The sequence below is a fragment of the Plectrocnemia conspersa genome, unplaced genomic scaffold, assembly GCF_051122295.1.
Source record: "Plectrocnemia conspersa isolate PC_06_02 unplaced genomic scaffold, ASM5112229v1 ptg000001l, whole genome shotgun sequence".
NCBI classification, from domain to species: domain Eukaryota; kingdom Metazoa; phylum Arthropoda; class Insecta; order Trichoptera; family Polycentropodidae; genus Plectrocnemia; species Plectrocnemia conspersa.
Window position 1 is genome coordinate 10367882 of NW_028277165.1, and position 21523 is coordinate 10389404.

A 21523-nucleotide genomic window follows, 5' to 3' on the forward strand; every position below is an offset into this window, starting at 1 on the left:
GTATAAAGGAGGCATTTTTCTATTTTCCCAGAGATTTTAGGTTCAAGATTTATCCAATTATAAACCTTGAAATTAAAAATATCTAGGAATCGATTTACTGAACTTTTCGATTGCTTCTGGTGTTATACCATCTTTTATATATGAAAATTCTGACAACTAATAAAATTCTCTTTTCAAAAGGTTATGGCGGAAATGATTAAGTTTTTCGATAAATAAAGATACAATGTTTGTAAACTGCTATAGTGGCGCCTTGAAGCTGCAGAATGATTTTAATAAATCTCTTGAAAATATCTGCCAAATAAAATACATCATTCTTTACTGTTTTGAATTGTTGACAGATATCAACCTCATTATTTTCTTTCAAAAACTGTAAAACACTGTCATATAATTCTTTTGAGAGCCAACGAACTTCTGTGTGTAAAAGTAGCTTAATAAATTGCTCATTATTGTCTTGGCACAGCTGTCAAAATATTCTATTATTTTTAGCATTAGATTTGATCTAATTTACAGCTCTAATTATTATATTTTAACCACAAGATGTTGTCTGTGCGCACAATGAAATAAGCAATAAATCAATGATAGCGACCAATTATTGATAGTGATTCATCAGTAGCACATGTAACGATATTGTTCACTGGTATGTTATATTTTTAAAGAATGATTTCACAGCATTAAATATTGATAATTCTTTTGTATCTGTAATTAGATTTACAGTGAACAACATTTCTTCTTGTAGTGTATTGTTTTCATACAGGTATTGTATATAAATAATCAATAGAGAATTATTATCTACAATAGTAGACTCATCCAGTTGTATGGAAAATGAAGAGTTTTTGAGAATAGTTACAAGTTTTCTTTCAACGTTAATTGCCATTTAATAAATTTTTCTCTTAACGGTAGTTCACTTAAAGGGGGAAAAAACAAAATCACCCACCGTACACCATGTAAATTTTAACCGCTAGTGGGCGGTTTTACGGGTTTAACTAGTTTTCGGGTTCCGTTATTCCTTCAACTAGGACAATACGACTTTTTACTGGGAACGACTATAAGCGCAGTTCACATTAAATGACTAACTTTACTTATGCATAAAAGGTCCTTCTTTTACCTGCTATTTATTCGATTGTGAATCTACTATAACTTATTTTCAAAGCTGTAATATTTTTAATTAGCTGTAATAATTTTATGTCGAAAATATTTTTAAAACATTCGTATAAATTTAATTTTTAACAAAAATTACATGAACTTTCTGATTTCGAACAATGGGTTACCAGAAACTTTTGATTTTTAACAATAGGTTTCCGGAAACCAATAGAAACTTTAGGGTGACACCGTTGATAACGAGACATAAGACTATAGTGACTCTCAGCGGCTGCAGGCTTTTGAGCAAAGGATTCTGGAGAAGATTTTAGGGCTACTTGCGAGAATGGTACTCGGCATAGTCGGTACAATGAGTTTTATGGGTTGTATCAGGAATTTGGCGTCGACAAGTATATTAAAATGCGTCTCATATGAGCCAAACATCTGTCCCGTGTGGACGCCTCGAAGCTTGCAAAGCGACTAACCCTTTATAAGATTAAGGGCAAGAGGAACGCAGGTAGACCATAACTACAATGGCTGGGTGGTTTAATAAAGCATCTACGAACGCTCGACGTCAGTGAATTGCACTGCAGGTCCATGGATAGAAAGTAATCTTAAGCTGTTATGCTACAATAATTAGAATAATTATTAAATTAAAAGAGTCATCTTTATTCCAGGAACATTTTTGATTATTTTTTTAATAAAAAAATTCACGAAAATAACTTTTTTGACAGTCTTACTTACACAGGCTGTCTAAAATATCTATGCGATTAACTTTTTACTTAACCATGCACCAATATTATGTTCTCTTAATCTTATTCCACTGCTACTCTTCATGAAGTCAAATATAAAAAGTCTTCTTTGTTAATGTGTCTTGAATATTATTGATAATATTTCAGTTACTATGCTCTTAATTAATTTTGAATTACTAATCATTAAATGATTAAAAATGAGTAACAATAATTGATATGATAACAAATTATCTAAATCGAAATGAAAGCTAAAATTATTCCTAAGATAAAACGATCTTTCTCACGAAGAAGAGAGAATTTGTAAGCAAAACATTTAATATTTTATTTGACAGGGAGTGTCATATCTATCAAACTATATACTATATTTTCTTAAAATACGGTATCTTCTATTAATGTGCATTTGAGAGACAATGAGACACTTTTATATAATAATAATATAAAAGTCTCGGTTCAAAGGTAGATAAAAAAAATCATTTGTATACATATAGCATTTCACCCATTTTATTTATTAGATAATAATATATAATGTATGAATTTTAATTTTTTTGATGAACATTAATGTGATTTAATATCAGAATTATTTATAATAAACAAAAAATTTAATTTACATCAACAATTTCAAAATATACATATATGTGTGTAATTTCTATATTATGCATTGACTTTTTGCTTATAAAACGTATTAAATATATATCATCTGTTTATTAGTTTTATATTAATAATTAAAAGATAAAAATGATCCATAAACGTGTTTTATTTAATACATTAAAATTTCTTACATTTGTTTCCTTGTGAACCAGCATCAAGTCGAAAGTATTGTACATGTATATTAAAACTTAAAAGTACTAATATATTCAAATATATAATATTACATGTATTTGCTTATAAATTATTTAACAATATATGAAAATTTTCTTGTCAAACTTATACATAAAAATATTATTGTATTATAATTACATTTTGTATAGAAAAAAATGTTGTCATTCGATGGCAGTGGATAAAACTGGTAATATTTATGAATAATCATAAAAAGTGGAGAGATCTTGATAATGATATATAAATGTTTAACTTATTTTTTTATATTCTCATGAAAATAATTGTTTTTTTTTTATAAAAGTGATTCACAATAGAAATTCTAATGTAACTTTAATGCTATTCTACATTTTTAACATTTAATTTAGCAAAATACAAAATCAAAATACTAAAAAATACATAAAGTTGAAATATAGTAGTACTATCACAAATCTATATATGTATTTTTACGGAACATTCTCTCAAAATACATAACTTTACCTTTTTTTTATTTTTTATTTTATGTACTTAAAAATAGAAAAAACCCATATTGTTTCTCAAAATTTATTAGTGTTTCTAATTTAAAACAAACAAAGTTTTTTGTTATAATATGATTATAGCTTTCTAAGGTAGCAGCGGTTTTACAATTTTACATAATGTGCTACATTTTTACATTTGCCAAAATAATCGGACATAACTGATACCACGATATAACATTATATATTTTTTTATTTTGCTTTTGAGAACAAACATAGGCTCAATTTTATTTACTTATATAAATATATATAGTGAGGTCACTTTCGCTTTGAATCTATTACATATGAAGATCTAGTCTATTTATAGTGTGATAAAATATATATATATATATATATATATATATATATATATATATATATATATATATATATATATATATATATATATATATATATATACATATATATACATATATATATATATATATATATATATATATATATATATATATATATATATATATATATATATATATATATATATATATATATATATATATGTATATATACTAAATATATATACTATATATATATATACTATTTATATATAGTATATTGTATAATTGATTTCATATAAATTTACAAAATAGAAATCTATAATTTACATTTTAAATTATAAAAAATACTTAAAAATAAAAATACATACTGACATGTAAAAATATTGAAGCAAACAATTAAATTTAGTGACCTCCGAATGTTAAAAATACAACAAAACTGTTTAATATGTATGAAATAATTCAATAAATTCGGTAAATTTTAAATTATTATGCCTTTGCTAAAAACTAAAAATACATAATATATACTTACCGGTAGAGTAAAATAAATGCTTAAAATCTAAATATAATATTTCTATAGATCTTACTGATACTACATATCTTATAGAAATATTCTAGATGAATCAATCACCAGACTAAGAAATCTATTGCATTTTCAAAAATATATACATATTATATTTATGTTTTCATTACAAAGTTGTAAAAATAAATTAATATTTGTTCAAAAGCATTTAAAAAAATCAAATGTATTTTATAATGTCGGTAAAGTTCGGCTTCCAAAGTCACAAGAAGCATATTTGAATACATTTAAGGCCTATATAATTCGAAGGTAACGTTTTATCTTGCGTTTTATTTTTTACAAAAATACATTTTTATGTGAATATGTTACAAATAAAATTGTCTGATGGTAAAAAAATGTTAGTAACTAAAATAAAATCTAATAATATAAATTAAAATTATTTTAGTACGTCAAATTCAAAACTAAAATGGCATCATGAGTATTTAACTAATTTATTAAATCGTTCGTGAAAGTGTCGTTTCGTATAGTAATTTCACAGACCTAAACGAATTGAATCGTTGTCAGATCTACGTCCAATTTACAAATATACTAATTTATACGGTGAACGTTCGTTCTACCAGAATTGCTTTGTTACTATTTACTTTCTTAAAATGTGCCAAAATAAAATTATAATAATTCCATTGAAAGAATATAATATACACATATACAATTTGACAATTACCAATTAACAATTATGTGAAGAGTACGCGAGTACACCGATTTATGTTCATACTTACGAATATAGTACCTTATAGAAGGTCTTCGAACAACAATCATATGGGCGCGTCGAATTCTCCCAATAGATCAGGTCCCTCCAACAGGCTATCTTCCCTCATGTCCCAGTTCTCCGAGGACATCTCCTCAAATAGACTACTATCCGGATCGAGGAGTAGAGACCCTGGCGATTTCCGCAACGGGCTTTTGCCAGATTTGTTTGAGTTCTGATCGAACACAACTGTCAGAATGGGATCGGAGCCGTTTTGCAGTACGTTTGAATACGCAGCCATGTAATTTTTCCGGTGAATCGGAGATGTGCTGATATCCTTTGTGATCTTGACGTATTTCACATTACCTGTTTTACCATTCATGTTTGACAGTTGATACTGACCCACGTCGTAGTTTTGCATTGTCAGTTTCTGATTGAAATCCAAATTCAATTGTGGCTTTTGTAATAATAAGCTCTCATCGGATTTCATCTGAAAAATGTTAAAAAATAATTAGTATCTATACTTTACAACGTTGATACACACAATTATTATACAAAGGTGAATAAGCATTGTCGTATTGCTTTAACTAATTATATACAATTACACATAAATTCACAAATAAATTATCTTTCCGTCATGTCAAAAGTGAAATAAGCAGGAAAAGGGTAGGATTTAAAATGAAGGTATCAAAATGTCAAGAATTTCAAATTATTATCTATAAAAGTATTATACGACTTTGCACAACCAAAATGTATTTAAATGTCAAGTTTAAAGATCAACTAGCATTTAATTCAAAACATAATTATATACACATAAACATGTAATTATATATTTTTTAAATGTAATTTTATGTACATAATTATTATAGAATGATAATCATTCACTTCCTATATGTGATTGGGATATATGTTAGCAATTTTAGTCTGATATAGAACAAGTGCCATTGTGATACATAAAAGAGAACTTTTTTTTAACTATATAAAAATAGATATATAGAAACCAAAATAAAAGTTGGCCATTCCGGAACTCTCCGGATCGCTGTTCTGGTTAAAAATACTGAGTTTTAAAATTAGGCTTACCATAATTATGAAACTCTAAAGCAGAACAGTTAAAAAAAGTCATCTCAGACATTTTTATTCGAAACAAACGAAAATGTCTGAGGTGACCATTTTTTTTAGCTATGTGTGAAACCTTGACAAAATGTCTCACTGGCTGTGATCAATATGTGAAACTGAGACAACGTATGGTAAGCCTATTTATAATTATCTAGCTGACTACCCCGGCGATGCCCAGGTTTTATTGAAAAGTAATCTAAAAAGTTGGACTTAAATGTCATCTGGACTGTCCAGCTATCGACACTAATCACGGTCATTTTTGACAGTTTATTTTTCTCCCCTTCTCACCACCCATGTTGATGAGAGGGGGGGGGGGGTTACTGGACTTAAACGGCTTCTGGAGAGTCAATATTCATCTCAGCGACCCCGAAAACTATGGATTCGACATCAATATATTATTTTTCTATAACAATAGTATATACAATAGTATTTTTTTCCAAATAGTAAGACATATGTTTACAAAGTTTGACTGAAATTACTCCAGGCGTTTCATAGTTATACCACACACATCCATTCATTTATTTATATACATATAGATAGAAGATAAATGTAGCGAGATTTCAACAACTTATTTCTTCATGTCTTGGTAAAATGCTGCGAACGTTGAGAATGGAACTTAAACATACGTTTTTTATTTATTCTTAATAATAGTAGAGTATTGTATTTTGATAAAAATCAAAACTTCCACAACATTATATAATATTATATTAATGTAGTACTATTTATTTATTGATAAAGACAGAAAATAAGCTACGTATTTCAAAGTAAAACACATAATGTGATAGTAAATATAACATTACGGATCAAAAAAACAACATAAAGGCACAGCAGTGCCTCTAAATGATTGCCGCACTTACAACTGAGTAGTGAAGTGGCAAAACCAATCGAAATTCATCAACGAATGAAAGTTCAGTATAGTGATGCATGTCTGATACTTCAGTAAGTATACAAGTGGACTATTTATATATTTATTGTATATCTTTCGATGCAACATAAGGCGTCAGTCCAATGGGTTACAACGGGGTAAACACCAACAACTACTTTTAAAATATCGCATCGCAAGCTGTGAATAGTCCGTATGACGTTTAAATAGCGTCTTTAAAAAAAATTATATAAATTAACAATTAACAGATAGTGTATCTTTTTTATTTTAATTATTAACAATCTTTCGTTGTAACTTGATAGGTGTTACAACGGTGTAAATAGATTCAACAACTATTAATTAAGTTGTTAGAACTCAGACTGAAATCAAAGTCTATAATTCAATGATATCTATTTCATTAAAACTATTTTTACATCTTACAATCTATGAAAACTATGAAAAATAGTCTAGGAAAACCTTTTATGTGATGATCGATAGGTATTATAATTACATAAATTATTATATTACACTAATTCCGATCTTTCAGAATCGATAGCAATTTAAAAACACTAGGGTCCATATGGAATCCTAGTCAGTCTTTCAAATATTAGTTATCGACTTATACCACGTTGACATCTACCTCTTGTACATATTTCGAGGGATTAGCATTTACAAATGCATTAACAACGATCGTTTGGTCTTTAAAAACGTAAACTAATAATATTACATTAACAAGTCTTTGAAATTACTATCCCATGGCAAGAGAAATGTTGCTAAATCTCCTCCTATTCAAATTCCAACGATTAGATAACGAAAATAAATAAATCTAATTTTGCCCCTAATCCGAGTCAGAACAAAGGGATCGCCTTTGTTTCGCCTAAGGGTATATAAGTGCATATATTCACTTTCACCTGATAATTAACACACGAGATTTTACCCGAACTCTGACAAGCGGAGCTACGCTAAACACTGACCTAAAGAGCAGCCGCTTCACTCTTCACGTCAATCCTACAACGAAATACAGAGTTCAACACAATTTTCGGAAACTAGACTGGATTCTACAGACAAAGAAAACGCAACGAGAACATCACGTATTTATAGTAATTACACAAACTGTTCGTGATTCAATAATTGTTACACGATAATAATAATTCATGAATAAATAACCTCGCCTTCTATAAAAATAAACCGATTGACAGCTTGGTCCGTACTCGTCGTATTGTTATGCGGCAGACAGTAACATATACAGTGTGGCATACATTAACATATTTTTATGTGTCTGGAATTTCCTGCTGTATTCTTATTAGTGAACTATAAAAAAATCAATAGATTTGATATCCAGTAATTTATTATAAAGTAACCACCGAAATAGAACAGATGAAACACAAAAACAACGAATTGTGTCTCATAGCTTCGTGGCATCCTTCCAAATCAATTTATCTAGCGACATCGGGCTAAAATAATAACAGTCCAAAAGCAAAAATCGAAAGTGCTCAAACTAATATAGCGCTCAATGCAAATCGTTTCGAAGCCTTTCTCGATTTATTTGCACACCTTCGACAAACTTTTCGGGAGTTGAAAGGAAAGTTAGGATATATTTGATTTGCGTATCCAACAAAATTATGCAGTTCGATCTCTCTTTGATTAAGATAGGCCCCGATTGTCTACCGAGACCTTGGGAAGATGACACCCAACCCCCAGAACAAGGGTGTGGGTGTACCACCTTTAACCACTCCAAACAACGCGAAGGCAGCCTGGCATCAACGCATAAATTTTTCATCACGACTCGCTTTCCATTTTTTATTTTTCCATCCTAAGTGGAAAACTGAGTCTAATATAGTGGGAGTCGCATTTTTTGTCACAATGTTGTCGCAGTTTTGAGAGATGATATTTTAAGCTAAAAATAGCAACAAACTTTAAAATAATGCGATCCAATTACATAACTACATCAACCAGTTTAATAATAAAAAAACACGTCTCAATAAATTGCACGGTTATATAACATAATATACACAACAATAATTACGAACCATTAACGTTTCACCAACAGGCTTGAATTTGATGTTAATGTTTTGCGGTTCAGTTTAGCACAAATCGTATTACCTTCGTTTATAAACACATTTAGGTTACAAATTACGTGTGGATTTTCGCTACTGTGTGTAAATAAGTGTAATAGTAGGCTTTGAAGTTGAACGTTCGTGCATGCGATTCATTATTCAAGACTTGGTTAAGGCTTTCTTAATAATAATATTGTTTCATATCGAGTGGCTAAAACGGACTGTGATTGGAACGAGACGTTCGTAGTAAATAACCGTATTTTTTTATTTATGTTATGTTCTTAGCTTCAAAATCTCTAAAATTATACCTGTGCTGCTGAAAAGACGACTACGACTCGATATTTTCTAAAATATGAAAAAGCAATATTAGCTATTGAAAACACCCACAGCTGCACAATATTTATTCAGAAATATGAGAAATTTGTAGAATTTCGGCAATTACACGGTGTTTTTTTATTATTATTTTGTTTGTCGGCTATTAGTTCTTATGACCATAACTGTTATAAATTACATATGGATAAAAATATAAATCTCAAAAAACAAAAAAGTACTATTGGGCTGTATATAATGCAGCGGTACACCAAAGAAAAAAATACTATCCTCATTGTTATAATACACAACTGTGTTTTTAGAGTTAATCCGCTCTAGGTGGTTTTAGAAATTAAAAGATCAAAATATTAGCAAATAGTAATGGGTGAATAAAAAAATTGGCAATATATTTGGTATTAGAGTCTCTACTCCATTTACTAGATTTCACCATAAAATAATAAAAAAAAAAATTTACTGCAAGAATGAAAAGTATCACATTTTCTAGTTTAGACGCGATACTGAAAATGTCATTAAAAGTAATAGAATAATTTCAATGTCAATTTCTATATTTTTGTTTTAAACTTGATATGTATATAATATAAAAAAACGTGAATTAATTCTGTCAGATTAACTGATCGAATCGGGCAGATCACATCTCACTTCAATACAGTTTGACAGCAATAAACGACTATGTAACGATCAACGATTAAGATTAATGCTGATGAAAGAACGAGATTTAAAACAGTGAGATTTTTTAATGCTTGATAAAATTTATTATAGCATAAGAGCAGTATTGCCAAATACAATACAAGACAGGAAAACACAATTAAATGTAAAAAACTTGTGACTGACACATTACATGAATACTTGTTTTTTTATCTAGTGTTTTTTTCAGGTCTGTGGAGTCGTTAAGAAAAACACGACTTCGACTCCGACTCCGATTCCGATATTTACCAACAAACGACTCCACTCCGACTCCGACAAAAAAGTTTAATTTTATCAGGTATTTTTGGTGTTTTTCTACACGTTTAATATTCATACGCTATACACATTCATTATTATGCAATTAAAATTTCATAACTTAAAAAAATGCATTTTATAGAAAAAATGGTCGGAGTCGCTCATTTTTCACGACTCCGACTCCGACTCCAATTCCGGCCAAAACACCACGACTCCACAGCCCTGGTTTTTTTAGTTCTTTCGGAATATATTCCAAGCATAAAACACACCGCTTTTACAACGGATGGATTTAATCTTAAAAACAATTTAGTGCAATTGTATGTTATTCGAGTTTAACCGAAAACATTTGTTCAGTTGTTGCATTGCATTTTCGTTAATACAAAAATGGTTTAAGCAAATAAAATCTGGAGATTTTTGTATTGAAGACAAACTTTCAAGTAAAACCTTACAAGTAGTCAATGAAAATTAATTAACCGCTTAAATGGAGGTAAATCTAGGGAAATATTCGATATTCAGTTAATTTCAAAAACGGCTTACAATAGTGAATTTCGAAGATACATTAACTGGAAGGTTTGGAAGCATGAGATATGGGTACCGCAAGCATTATTGTGCCTTGGCTGCATAGGAATCAAATACACATTTCTAACGTAATAGGAGACAACAATGGATACTATGTGATGGCAAATATTGTCAAATGCAATAGTTGAATAAGAAGAACAAATCTATAGCCAAACATTATAATAAGCAATAGAATAACGACACAGTAATACTGTAAACAGTCGACGATTTTATATAAATATAAAACGTATTACGTCAATTTTTCTTTTACTTTTGTACAATATATAATATTTGAAATAACTATAATAAACCTAAGTCAGCAGATCAAATGCAATATGCAATAGTATTTTTACCAAAACACTATCTTATTATTTTTATTGGTATATCGCCAACCATTATGGATGGACGTTATATCAACGCAGAGTTAAAATGTTAGCAATTTACTTTTATTGCTTAATAGCACAATAAAAATAAATTTAACGCTCAATACACAACCGCGTGACGCGTTTGTAATCTGAACTATCTTAATATATCATATGATAATTTGAATATCATTTGGAACATTAAACGCCAGAACGTTGAAATTCAGCGCAATCTTTCTGAATAATCAAGATATGTCTGTGTATCAAAGCAATATTCATAGCTGAACATATTGATACTTCTCAGTATTTTTTTATGACAAAATGACGCATATATTTTTTTATAAAGGCACCTTATAAAAATTTATGACTAACAAAGAGATAAAATAAATAAAATAAGTCACGTAACATATCTATTAATCTCATCGAACGTTTTAGTCCTTTACCCGTGGGTTATTAGCGTGTGTGGCTTCGAAAATTCGGCATGGAGTGCTATTGAAAAGCAAAATCAAATTAAAAGCCCGCCGTACACGTTCTAACATTTTATATTTTACGATAAGCTGTCAATTTCCGCAATGGAAATCGTCGCGCGAAATTCAATTTCGTGAGTGATAATAATAATCATTATAACTGTTAACATTTGAGAAACGTGATTGAGCACCCGATAAATTTATACAGCACAATAGGGTGTTTCGTAAAGTTCAGGCTTAGTAATTCATTTTGAATATCTGTAAAATAATTCAAGAGCCCTGCACGTTCGTTCCATCGCACTGAATATAATATGACAGATACTAATACATAATGGAATATAGCGGATGTTTCCAAAGGTTACATGAAGTAAAATAAAAAAAGAAAAGTTGATCAAATCTATTATTCAAACGATTCGAACGCGTGCATTATTTAGGCATAAACCAAATATAGTGGTAGGTTTTTTGCTTGTTTTTGTTTACTTTCTTCAGAAGCATTGTATTATTAAAATTCGCAGTTCGGATTAAAGACTAGTGTGATAAATGTGCACGCGAAAAAAAATCAAACTAGAACGCGATTTATATTCGCTGAATTTGTGAAATTATTTACAATTAATAAGTTAATTCTAAAGGTCTGACCTTATTTTTAATAATAATATAATTTCAAACGGAAAGCTTCAGTTCCGCTCCGGGACTCAAAAATAGTCCCTTGGGGGACCTATACCTATACGCTATTACGACTACTGAATTATTATTTGATTATATAATATAATTACTATTTCGTATTTAGTTTTTAATAATTAATTTAATTCGTAAGCATAGAATTATTTATTTTATTATCACATCATCTAGCTTTACTATATAATTCAACGTAAAAAATAGAGAGTAACGTATTTGCATTTTACGTTTCAATCAGTCGTAGTAAATCGTAAAAGTGTATCGTCAACATCTGGATCGACTCGTTGGAGAAAATTCATCTCGTAGCAAACGCCAGCTGACGAGGCGAATTCCTTGCTCTATCTAGGAGCTTTCTACCAAGAATGTTATCAGCAAACGTTGTTTTTCATCCGATGCACAGCAAGAAACGTGTGACGAGCTGTGTTGTTTTCTTTTGGTTCTTACCCGAGGTGAATGCACCCGGCGACACAGAAAGCTACTTTGCAACCGCATTCATAAAGAGAGATAAAAAATATCTTAGGGGGCTAAAAGATAAATGAAGCTTGTCTATTTTATCTACACAATGTCGTTAAGTCACTAAAAAACCGACTTGTAGAGCAAAATCAACAGTAATATTACGCATTTAAAAGAATATACTTATTCAAAATTCATATATCATATTTGAGAATGAAAGTTAAATATAGCAAGCAATTCAGTAAGTGAACTATTTATTTAGTTATTTTAAATCACCCCTTGTGTTAACTAACAGTCGTTAGCCCAATGCGTTACAATGGGGTAGACGCAACTCAGCTAAACAATTAACTAATAGTATTGATACACCAGACTGAAAATCAGTTACATTTATTTTATTATTTATAAACTGATTACAGCTAACAATCAACATATGTCACTATGCACGACCTAGATGGATTATATTTTTAATAATATATCACGATGCCTAGCCGTGAGATCAGAAAAATGTATGAAAACATAATCTGCAATCGATCTGAAGTATGATTATATAATAACATGATATACAAATTTAAAAGCACTAGGGTCAATATGGGATTCGAATTAGAGACTTAAATATTACTCAAATACTTGTTCTGAAACTATTAATTATTCAAATATTTTTATTTACATTTTTGAAGACTAATACACGTTGCAATACAACAACTCAGGTAGTCGATTTTGATGGCAAAGTTTATTTTTTTATCTTTATGTTATATACATCAGCTATTCGAAATAATAATAAAAAAAACATATATTCGAATATTTTAATATTTTAGCGATTCTTTTCGATATTCAGCTACTTTTATCACTAGACTAGTTTATCGTGCTGGTAAATATAATAATGGGTGATAATTAATTGCACTTTAGTTTAGATCTTATCCACTTTGATAAAAACAATTTGCACTAATGACAAATATATTGCACGAAATATAAATAATTTCACTATAAAAATTCATTCAATATTAAAATAAATATTTTAACGTTGAAGAAATATAATGCATACAAGAAAAAATATTGTCACTTATATTGATTACTTTCCACTATAAAAGGATACTTTTCAGTGCTTCTTTGGCATGCGGTCTAACGTTACGTTTCTACAGTTGCGAAACGTCTATTTGCTGTTCAAACCAAAACCTAACCTTTACAAATGAATTAAACTCAGAAAAATAGACCGCACGTGCAGAGTATTTTTGTTGTGCTAAATAAATTTAAGCTTTTACCAAGTGCAAAGTATAAAATGTATAGTGAATTCTCTCCTAATTAAAGTTTCATGTACCAAGTGCACACATTTTACATATATTTGACTAGTATGTCCACCTCATTTTAGTCCCCTTTCAAACACACAAAAGTAAAGATGGTAATATACCAAAAAATAACACAAATAACAATTAAAAAATCTGAACCAACTAACAGTATGTGTAATACAAGAAAATAACTCTCCAGATAAATAAATTAACACTTATTTGAAAAGATATAGTGTTTTTAAAGGGAATATTTATTATGCTGGTATATAATATATTTATTTAACATATTTTATATCGTTATATAAAGTAATTTATTTTTGAGTTTCATCACCTTATATTTAGTATTCAACTCCAGAAAAAATTTGATAATTTTTTTTGTTAAATTAACTAATGAAGCTATTCTTGAAAAAGTGATAAGTCAAAGACGGTAGCCACGTAAAATATGTGAATATATTTAGTTTGTCAAAATTCTTCATCATCAATTCCAACAACGAAATTTATTTTTGTTTTTCTGGTAGAGTTAAGATCAACATTAAATTAAAAACATAGACACTGAGAGATAGCACATTACCATGGCAATATTTACGAGACGGGCGAAATTAAATTTCAAAGCACAAACATACCCTAATAATTTTTGAAATAAATTTCACCGGGGAGAATCTGGCGTAAATACACTTATCCGATTCGTACATACGAAGGATACGTAACATTGTTGTGTAACAATTAAACTCGTTTTACTATTATTAATTATTATTCACTTGGCGTCCTAACATTTAGATTGTGCAAATTAATACCGAGCAAAAAAATATGCGAAATTCATACCGGGAAATAGGATTAGGGATAAATTGACAAGACAGATACGAATGCAACGGTTTCGTGATGTTTTATTATTTTTTTTCTCCATTTCATTAATCAATTTCAATAATCGATAAAACGCTTTACAATATAATTAATATATACACATATAATTAATATCGAACAACAACATCGAATAAAAGATATCGTCTAAACACAATTGATTCATATTAATTTATATATATTAAATATAATATATATGTTTAAGAACATCATACACGCACACATTATTACTTTTCTTTATGTATATATTTTATATATATAATATATTCGATAAACCTCTTACAAACGTAATGGGAACATTTATTTAAAGCCACATCATTAATTATATAGAGACATGTTTTTGAGAAGTTCAATATTTTTAGAATAATGTAACACACCGAAAATACATTTATTATAAGTATATAATATATTTGAATTTATATTTATTATGTATTTGCTTGTATGTATATATTTGTTTATATTTATATATGTATTTGTGAAAACGTAATAAAATGTTTATAGTATTGCTAATAAATAAACTTTTATATACAAGGTTTGCGGTGAATTTAATATTATAATATTAAAAATTCTAGTTTTACTCGCATTAATTGCATAGGAAAATCCATACATTTATCATATATATCATAAAGTAAAATTGCAAACCGTGACATGTTTAAAACGATTTATAATATGTTACATATTCAATTCTATCTGTAAATAAAATTTGTATTTATATTTCGATGTGATGTATATTCGTAGTACAAAATGATCTTTTCAACAAAATATATATTTATTATGTTATCATGTCATATTGTCACGGTGTGCAATTTCGACTAAATTTGTACTGTAGCAATGGCCCATATGAGATTTTGTTGTATTTTCAAAAAAAAAAAACTTTATAACACACAAAGCTAACGTTGATTCATACACATATACAAGTATATATTTTGATAAGTCACAAATCGGCAAGTCTCCAAGACTGTAAAATGAGTAAAATCCATGGCTTTAAATTTCACCGTCACTATTACTTTATAATATAAAATTTATAATAAAAATCCAATCTCCAAAAATACTCAATCTACCTATATTGCGTCTCAGCAATGACTATCACATTTTCATTAAAAAAATCAACAACTTAAAATATCATAAACGGATTTACATACGTATGTATTAAAAAAACATATTCATTCACTATATGTATATATTAATATAAATATAATCAAAAAATTACTTTTAAATCGTTTAAAAAATGCTATTATTTTAATAGTGATCGGACAAATTTACGAATCTAATAAAAAATACGTCCGATAAAATTTCAGCTAAGTATTGGTAAAATGTTCTATTAATAAAATACTTACTGGTTTATGTATTTTTAGTGTATACATATACTATCGTACAATCCATTTACTAGTTAGAAATTTGTCTATTTTTTTATAATTACTTATACATACATACATTTTCATTATTATAATTAAACGTTTAAGCGTGATTGGACAGCCAACTAGCTTACACTGTATCACTTTCTAGCGTTGTTGTCCGATCATTCTAAAACATCGGACGGTCCAGAATTCTCGCAGAATTCGCTCAAATCTTATCACACTGGATCGACAACCCACAACATAATCAATGCAACATTTATGGCACCAACACGACCAGAATCACACAAATATATACAGAAAAAAAACAACAACGCAAACAATGTATTTATATTTATACAATATTCGTTTTTACAAAAATATTACTATATATATATATATAATCAAAACACATATGTTGCAGTAGTAGATATGAAACGATCAAGGTGGCCGACAATGACCCAGTATCATCGACACAAATAAAACAATTTCATGTCAATCGATCAATCGCACCAATTATACGTTCAGCTAGACCGTATCGCCAATCAGCGCCTTAAAAATAAACGACACAAAGCAAGACACTAGAAGCGGATCCTAATCACCGGTGAAAGCGAAAGGAAAAATAATAATTGACTCTGAGGTAAATCCGCTTCTATCGATTCGGTCCGTCCGTTTCAATATATACATATAAAAATATCAGTCCGATTTTTGTAGAAGTTAACGAATCGAGTTGGCAGTGTAAACAATTTGTAGATTCATATCATAAGATTTATTATTAATTGATTTAATAATATAATTATATAAAAAAATTGTGAACGAACCGAATTTTGTCGAACGTGTGTGGGCTGCGCATTTACACCGTACATGCCCATTGTAAACCGAATACGCGCGAATAATTAATTATATATTATTATTACTTAGATGATATCGGAAAATATGTACATTCACATAATTGAAAGAAATGTCTATTTTGGACACCATATTCAACCAAATTCGACTACTATACACCATTAAAACGTCAATTACAATTATTTAAAAATTTGTTCCTACGTCGTAGATATATTGAAGATTTGACTAGATAGTGTTATTATTATATTATTTTAAAAACGAATTAAAGAGTGTTTTTTTTATTTTTATATTAAAAAAATAACAAATCTATTGATAGAATAATATTAATAAGCACAGGAACAATATCTCACATTGTATAATTAAAAATAAAATTTCTTCTGAAAACGAAAATATTTATTTTATTACATAAAATTCTCAAAAGTCTAATAAACATGGTGTCGTATAATAATCGTGCAATTACTCATATTTATCATACGCAAGCGATTCAACAATAAATAGCATTTTTTCTCTATAAACATCAATAGTAATCTTTATAGTCGAAGCCAATTGATTGATATAAGCCGCGCATGGAAAATTTTGCACGGCTTAGAACTAAAGAACGCATCAACGTGGCTTTGACTTAACAAATTCTTCTAAATTCTAAAACAATCTTCCAAATACATTCCTCGCACGTACACGCTCATTATATTATATAAATCAATAGGCCGAGGTTTCGCATTTTCTAAAAATAGTCCCTGTGTACGATTAAAAAAAAAAGAATAAAACATACAATGGAATGATGTTCATCTTCTTGAGTTACCTTACTACATATATGTACAATTGCATATACTAATCGCCGTCTTTGAACGGAAGCACTTTGGAAGTTTTAAACTTTACGACAATGTTATAACACCGTACGAGAAAAATAAGAGAGAGCATTTTACGTTTTGTTGAAAACGTTTTAAATATGCGGCAACGTCGTTTGCGCTGCGTGTGTTAAGGGTAAAAAAACATAATTCTAAAGGACCATTTCCAATTCGCACTTTTCACGGTCGGATAATTTTTCGGCAATCCCGCGGGTTAACCGCGAACCCTCGTCTGTGCGTTTAACCCTTATATAGCGTATAATATAAATATAATACATCTTAACAATATTAACAATGAAGTAATTCGGATCGTGTTTTATTAACGCATTTGACACCGATTGCGTCTGAGGCAACAATTTAGAATATTGATTCGTACCCCTTTTGCTGTGTGAGAATATGTGACGCGTGATTCAGTCTAATATTAATATCACCAAATATTATTCTTATACTTTTTGTTGCATTTTAACGCGATTGGTTTGAAACAGGTGCGTGTGACAATGCCAGAGACGCGCGGAGGATAAGCAGCATAATTAAATATGTATACCCAACTAGCGCAAAACGTATGATCCTATAAGAAAAGGTCGCCATTTTTACGAATGGCAACCTATGTCAACAGTATATTGATAATTGTGTAGCAGAACTACACGAAATACGCTGTACTCATCAAAATGTAGAATAATTGTAAATTCATTTCGGCGAAGATTTTGAAATTGTCGGGGACCATCGAGTCCGGCTCGAATGGTTTTTCTTCGATTGATAGGTTGGGCACTCACGATATAACACAAGTGTGACCGGAGCGAATTGGAATGAACACTTAAGTATACTCATCGCCGCTAAATAAAAATACTCTTTGTGATTATTGCAGCGAAAACGACATTCTCGCGATCGTTTAAGGCCTTGCCGGCCGGGGCCTGCTTTGAACCAGGCAAATGTAGCCCGCACTCACATCGCATCCGCTGACGAGAAGGTTCATGAGCACGCTACTAGCCGGTGGCGGGGGCGGAGGCGCTGTGGCCGCCGATCTTCGAGGTTTCGCTCTCTTGGGCCCCCCGGCCGATTGGGGGCTCCCAGCGCGCTTGCTTCCGCGCTCCGTTTCAATGGGAGGCAGCGGCGGCTCGTCCGCTTTCCAAGCATCCAGACCGTCTGAAAATCCGAAGACTACATAAATAATATAAGCTAGACGCTTCTATTTGAAAACATCGCCAATTGATACTCACTTTTCTCCGTTTGGGTTAAGTTATTTTTTAAATCGGTCACGACAGTCGACAGTAGACTGTCGGTGTCCGTTTGCGGAGAGGCGCCGAGCAGCCTGGCTAAATTGCTCGACTGAACCTCCGCGGGGGTTGGACTTATGGGCTGCGGGATGGCTTTGGGTCTTTGGGGGAATTTGAGGTGATCGGGCAAAGCGCCCCACATGACGCGGCCGTCGCCGGGGCCCATCAGCGGCAGCTCGTCTCCGGGGCCCATGGGTATGTAGGGAGCTCTGGATTCGAGATCAGCGTCCAGGCCTAGATCGGTGAGCAGCGGACTAGCGGTCAGCTCCTCTTCCGGTAGCGAAGAGATTGGACTACACAACGACGTTATACTACTAGCGTCGGAGTTCTGAAACATACGTTTAATATAAAATACACGTATATAAATACATATCATATATAAGAGTCTCAAAATCTTATTCTCAAAAAGATTTCGAATCCCTCTCAAATACAGTGGTTGAGCATTTTTAGAAACACTGTCAATATTTCGAAAATTTAATCAGAAAATCGATTGGAATTCTGAAGTATTAATATCACTAATGACCGTCTACTACGCCTAAAAGTAGAAGGTTTCATATGCATTCGATCAGTCATAAAACACCTCATTTGGATAAAAAGATTGAATCAACCTGTCAAACGCAAATTGCGATTTATAACATTTTTCGTTTATGTTCTAAGATTTTTTAACAAAATTACGATTTTTTTTTAGATAGCCGCTAATTTGATACAAGACAGATAAAAGAGATAAAAATACAATTTCGTTTAATTTAATTTTGATTTTTATTAATAAACATTTACCAGCTACATTTTTTATTGGTTGACATTTTGAAACGAGATGACGGATCAGGCTGGCTAATGAACTCAAAAGAGATATTTACAAAATGTATTTTAAAAAAAATTTCATGTCGATTAAATTCAGATTGACAAAAAAAAATAAAAATTATTTTTATATTTCAAAACCTTTTTTTTTAATTTAAATTTAATTTGTATTTCGCATCCTAATTACTTTTTAATCTGAGATTTTTTAACAAAGTTGAATAGTCGCCATTTTGAAAAAAATATGGCGGATCAGACTGCCTTTCAACATAGCCGAGATACTTACAAAATTTATTTTTAAAATAAATTTTAGGAAGACATTATAAAAAAAACTTCAATTTTTAAACATTTTTTATCTTTTTAATCAAAACCTGTTGTCTGAATATTTTTTAACTGAGTTAATTTTGTTTAGAAGCCGCTGTTTTGAAATAAGATCAGATCTCTTACAAGGGCTATTTTTAGAAAAATTTTCATGTCGATTCGATACTAATAATAATTATTTTGTATTTCTTAAATATATTTTGTATTAAACATTTATGTATTAGTACTACTCATATACGCGAGACGAAACAGTTGGCAAACATGGAGCTAGGCTGGCAAAACCAGTGGAGGTCTTTCGCTACACGTTTAATTATGATATTAACAGTTAATTGATAGGCCGATTTAATTTACATGTAAAATGTGTTTTATTTTTATTTAAAAATAAATAAATTTAATATAATTGGCGGATGCGAGTCAAATTAAATTTGTAATTTAAATTCAAAAACATTTATTCAATAAACTTTTGGGTGAAACTCACATACCCGACGTTTACTACCAGACGGCGAAAACGGCAGTAGGTAATACCCATAAGAGAAGAATGTATACTTTATTATTGGCAGTGTTTCTAATAATATAATCACCCACACTATATATGTATATATAAATATCAATCGATTCGATACCTTTGACATAGACGGCGATAGCATAACAGGAGAGTGGCTCATGTCGCTGAGAGGAGACGAATCCACGTCGTCTCTGTAAAATGTGAAGGAGCCCGGACCGTTGGGTCCGAGACCGTCGAGCTCCTCCGGGAGCAAGTTATAGTCGCTGAGTATGAACTCATCGAACACGTCGAAGGGATTATCTTCCAGAGGAATGCAAACGTCGCCGGCGGTGGGCGCCAAATGGGTTAAATCTTCCGGTTCTTCTTTTAACACTAAAAAAATAAACGATTTAAAACGTAGCCATGATTATAATACAACGGAAAAACAGTCGAGACTCACTGGTGAGACCGGGCTCTTCCTCTGAAAACATCAAGAATCCCTTGCTCATTTCTTCAGTTCTCGGCGCGAACAGTTTGGCGGTGGCCGGCTGAGGACGAGTCTGGGCGCTCGGAGCAGAGGGCGGAACCCTCACCAGGGCGCCCTGATTAGCGGGCGGCTGAGCCTGCAGCTGAGCCGCCGATTTGCGCTCCTGCTGCAGCTTCTGTTGTATATGCTGTTGCTGAAGTTGCTCTTCCTGCTTCTGCTTCTTCTGCTGCTGCTGGGAGACCGCGCGTGCTTGGGTGCACGAGAGGATCTCATCTTTGCACTCGACACCGCTGCGAACAAAACAAAAACGCATCGTTGTACGGGGGAAGAAACTTTGTAGTATTGTCACTCTTCTACTGCTCAACTCGACATTCGTTTCCGTGTAACAAATATAAAATGCAAGTAATTATTACGCGTTTGTAAAGACTGCTAAATAAAATACCTGACCGCGAGTGCATTTTTAGCGTGCACGTGCAA

The 21523-nt window shown here is 30.8% G+C and overlaps 1 protein-coding gene across 3 annotated transcripts in view; it reads right to left on the bottom strand.

Annotated features, from left to right (window-relative positions):
• Positions 1–4340: 4340 nt before the first annotated feature.
• The window catches only part of LOC148238791 (hypoxia-inducible factor 1-alpha-like), a 146714-nt gene continuing 129531 nt past the window's right edge, over positions 4341–21523 (bottom strand). For 2 of the 3 annotated variants that reach the window (XM_088181652.1, XM_088181672.1), the window contains exons 8-12: positions 21020–21336; positions 20699–20952; positions 18903–19287; positions 18632–18843; positions 4341–5187 (exon numbers count right to left, since the gene is read on the bottom strand). In XM_088181652.1, coding sequence (XP_088037778.1) covers positions 4765–5187; positions 18632–18843; positions 18903–19287; positions 20699–20952; positions 21020–21336 — 1591 coding nt within the window. In that variant the 3' untranslated portion in view covers positions 4341–4764. The remainder of the gene's footprint in view (positions 5188–18631; positions 18844–18902; positions 19288–20698; positions 20953–21019; positions 21337–21523) is intronic. The other variant, XM_088181664.1, reaches the window with a different exon arrangement.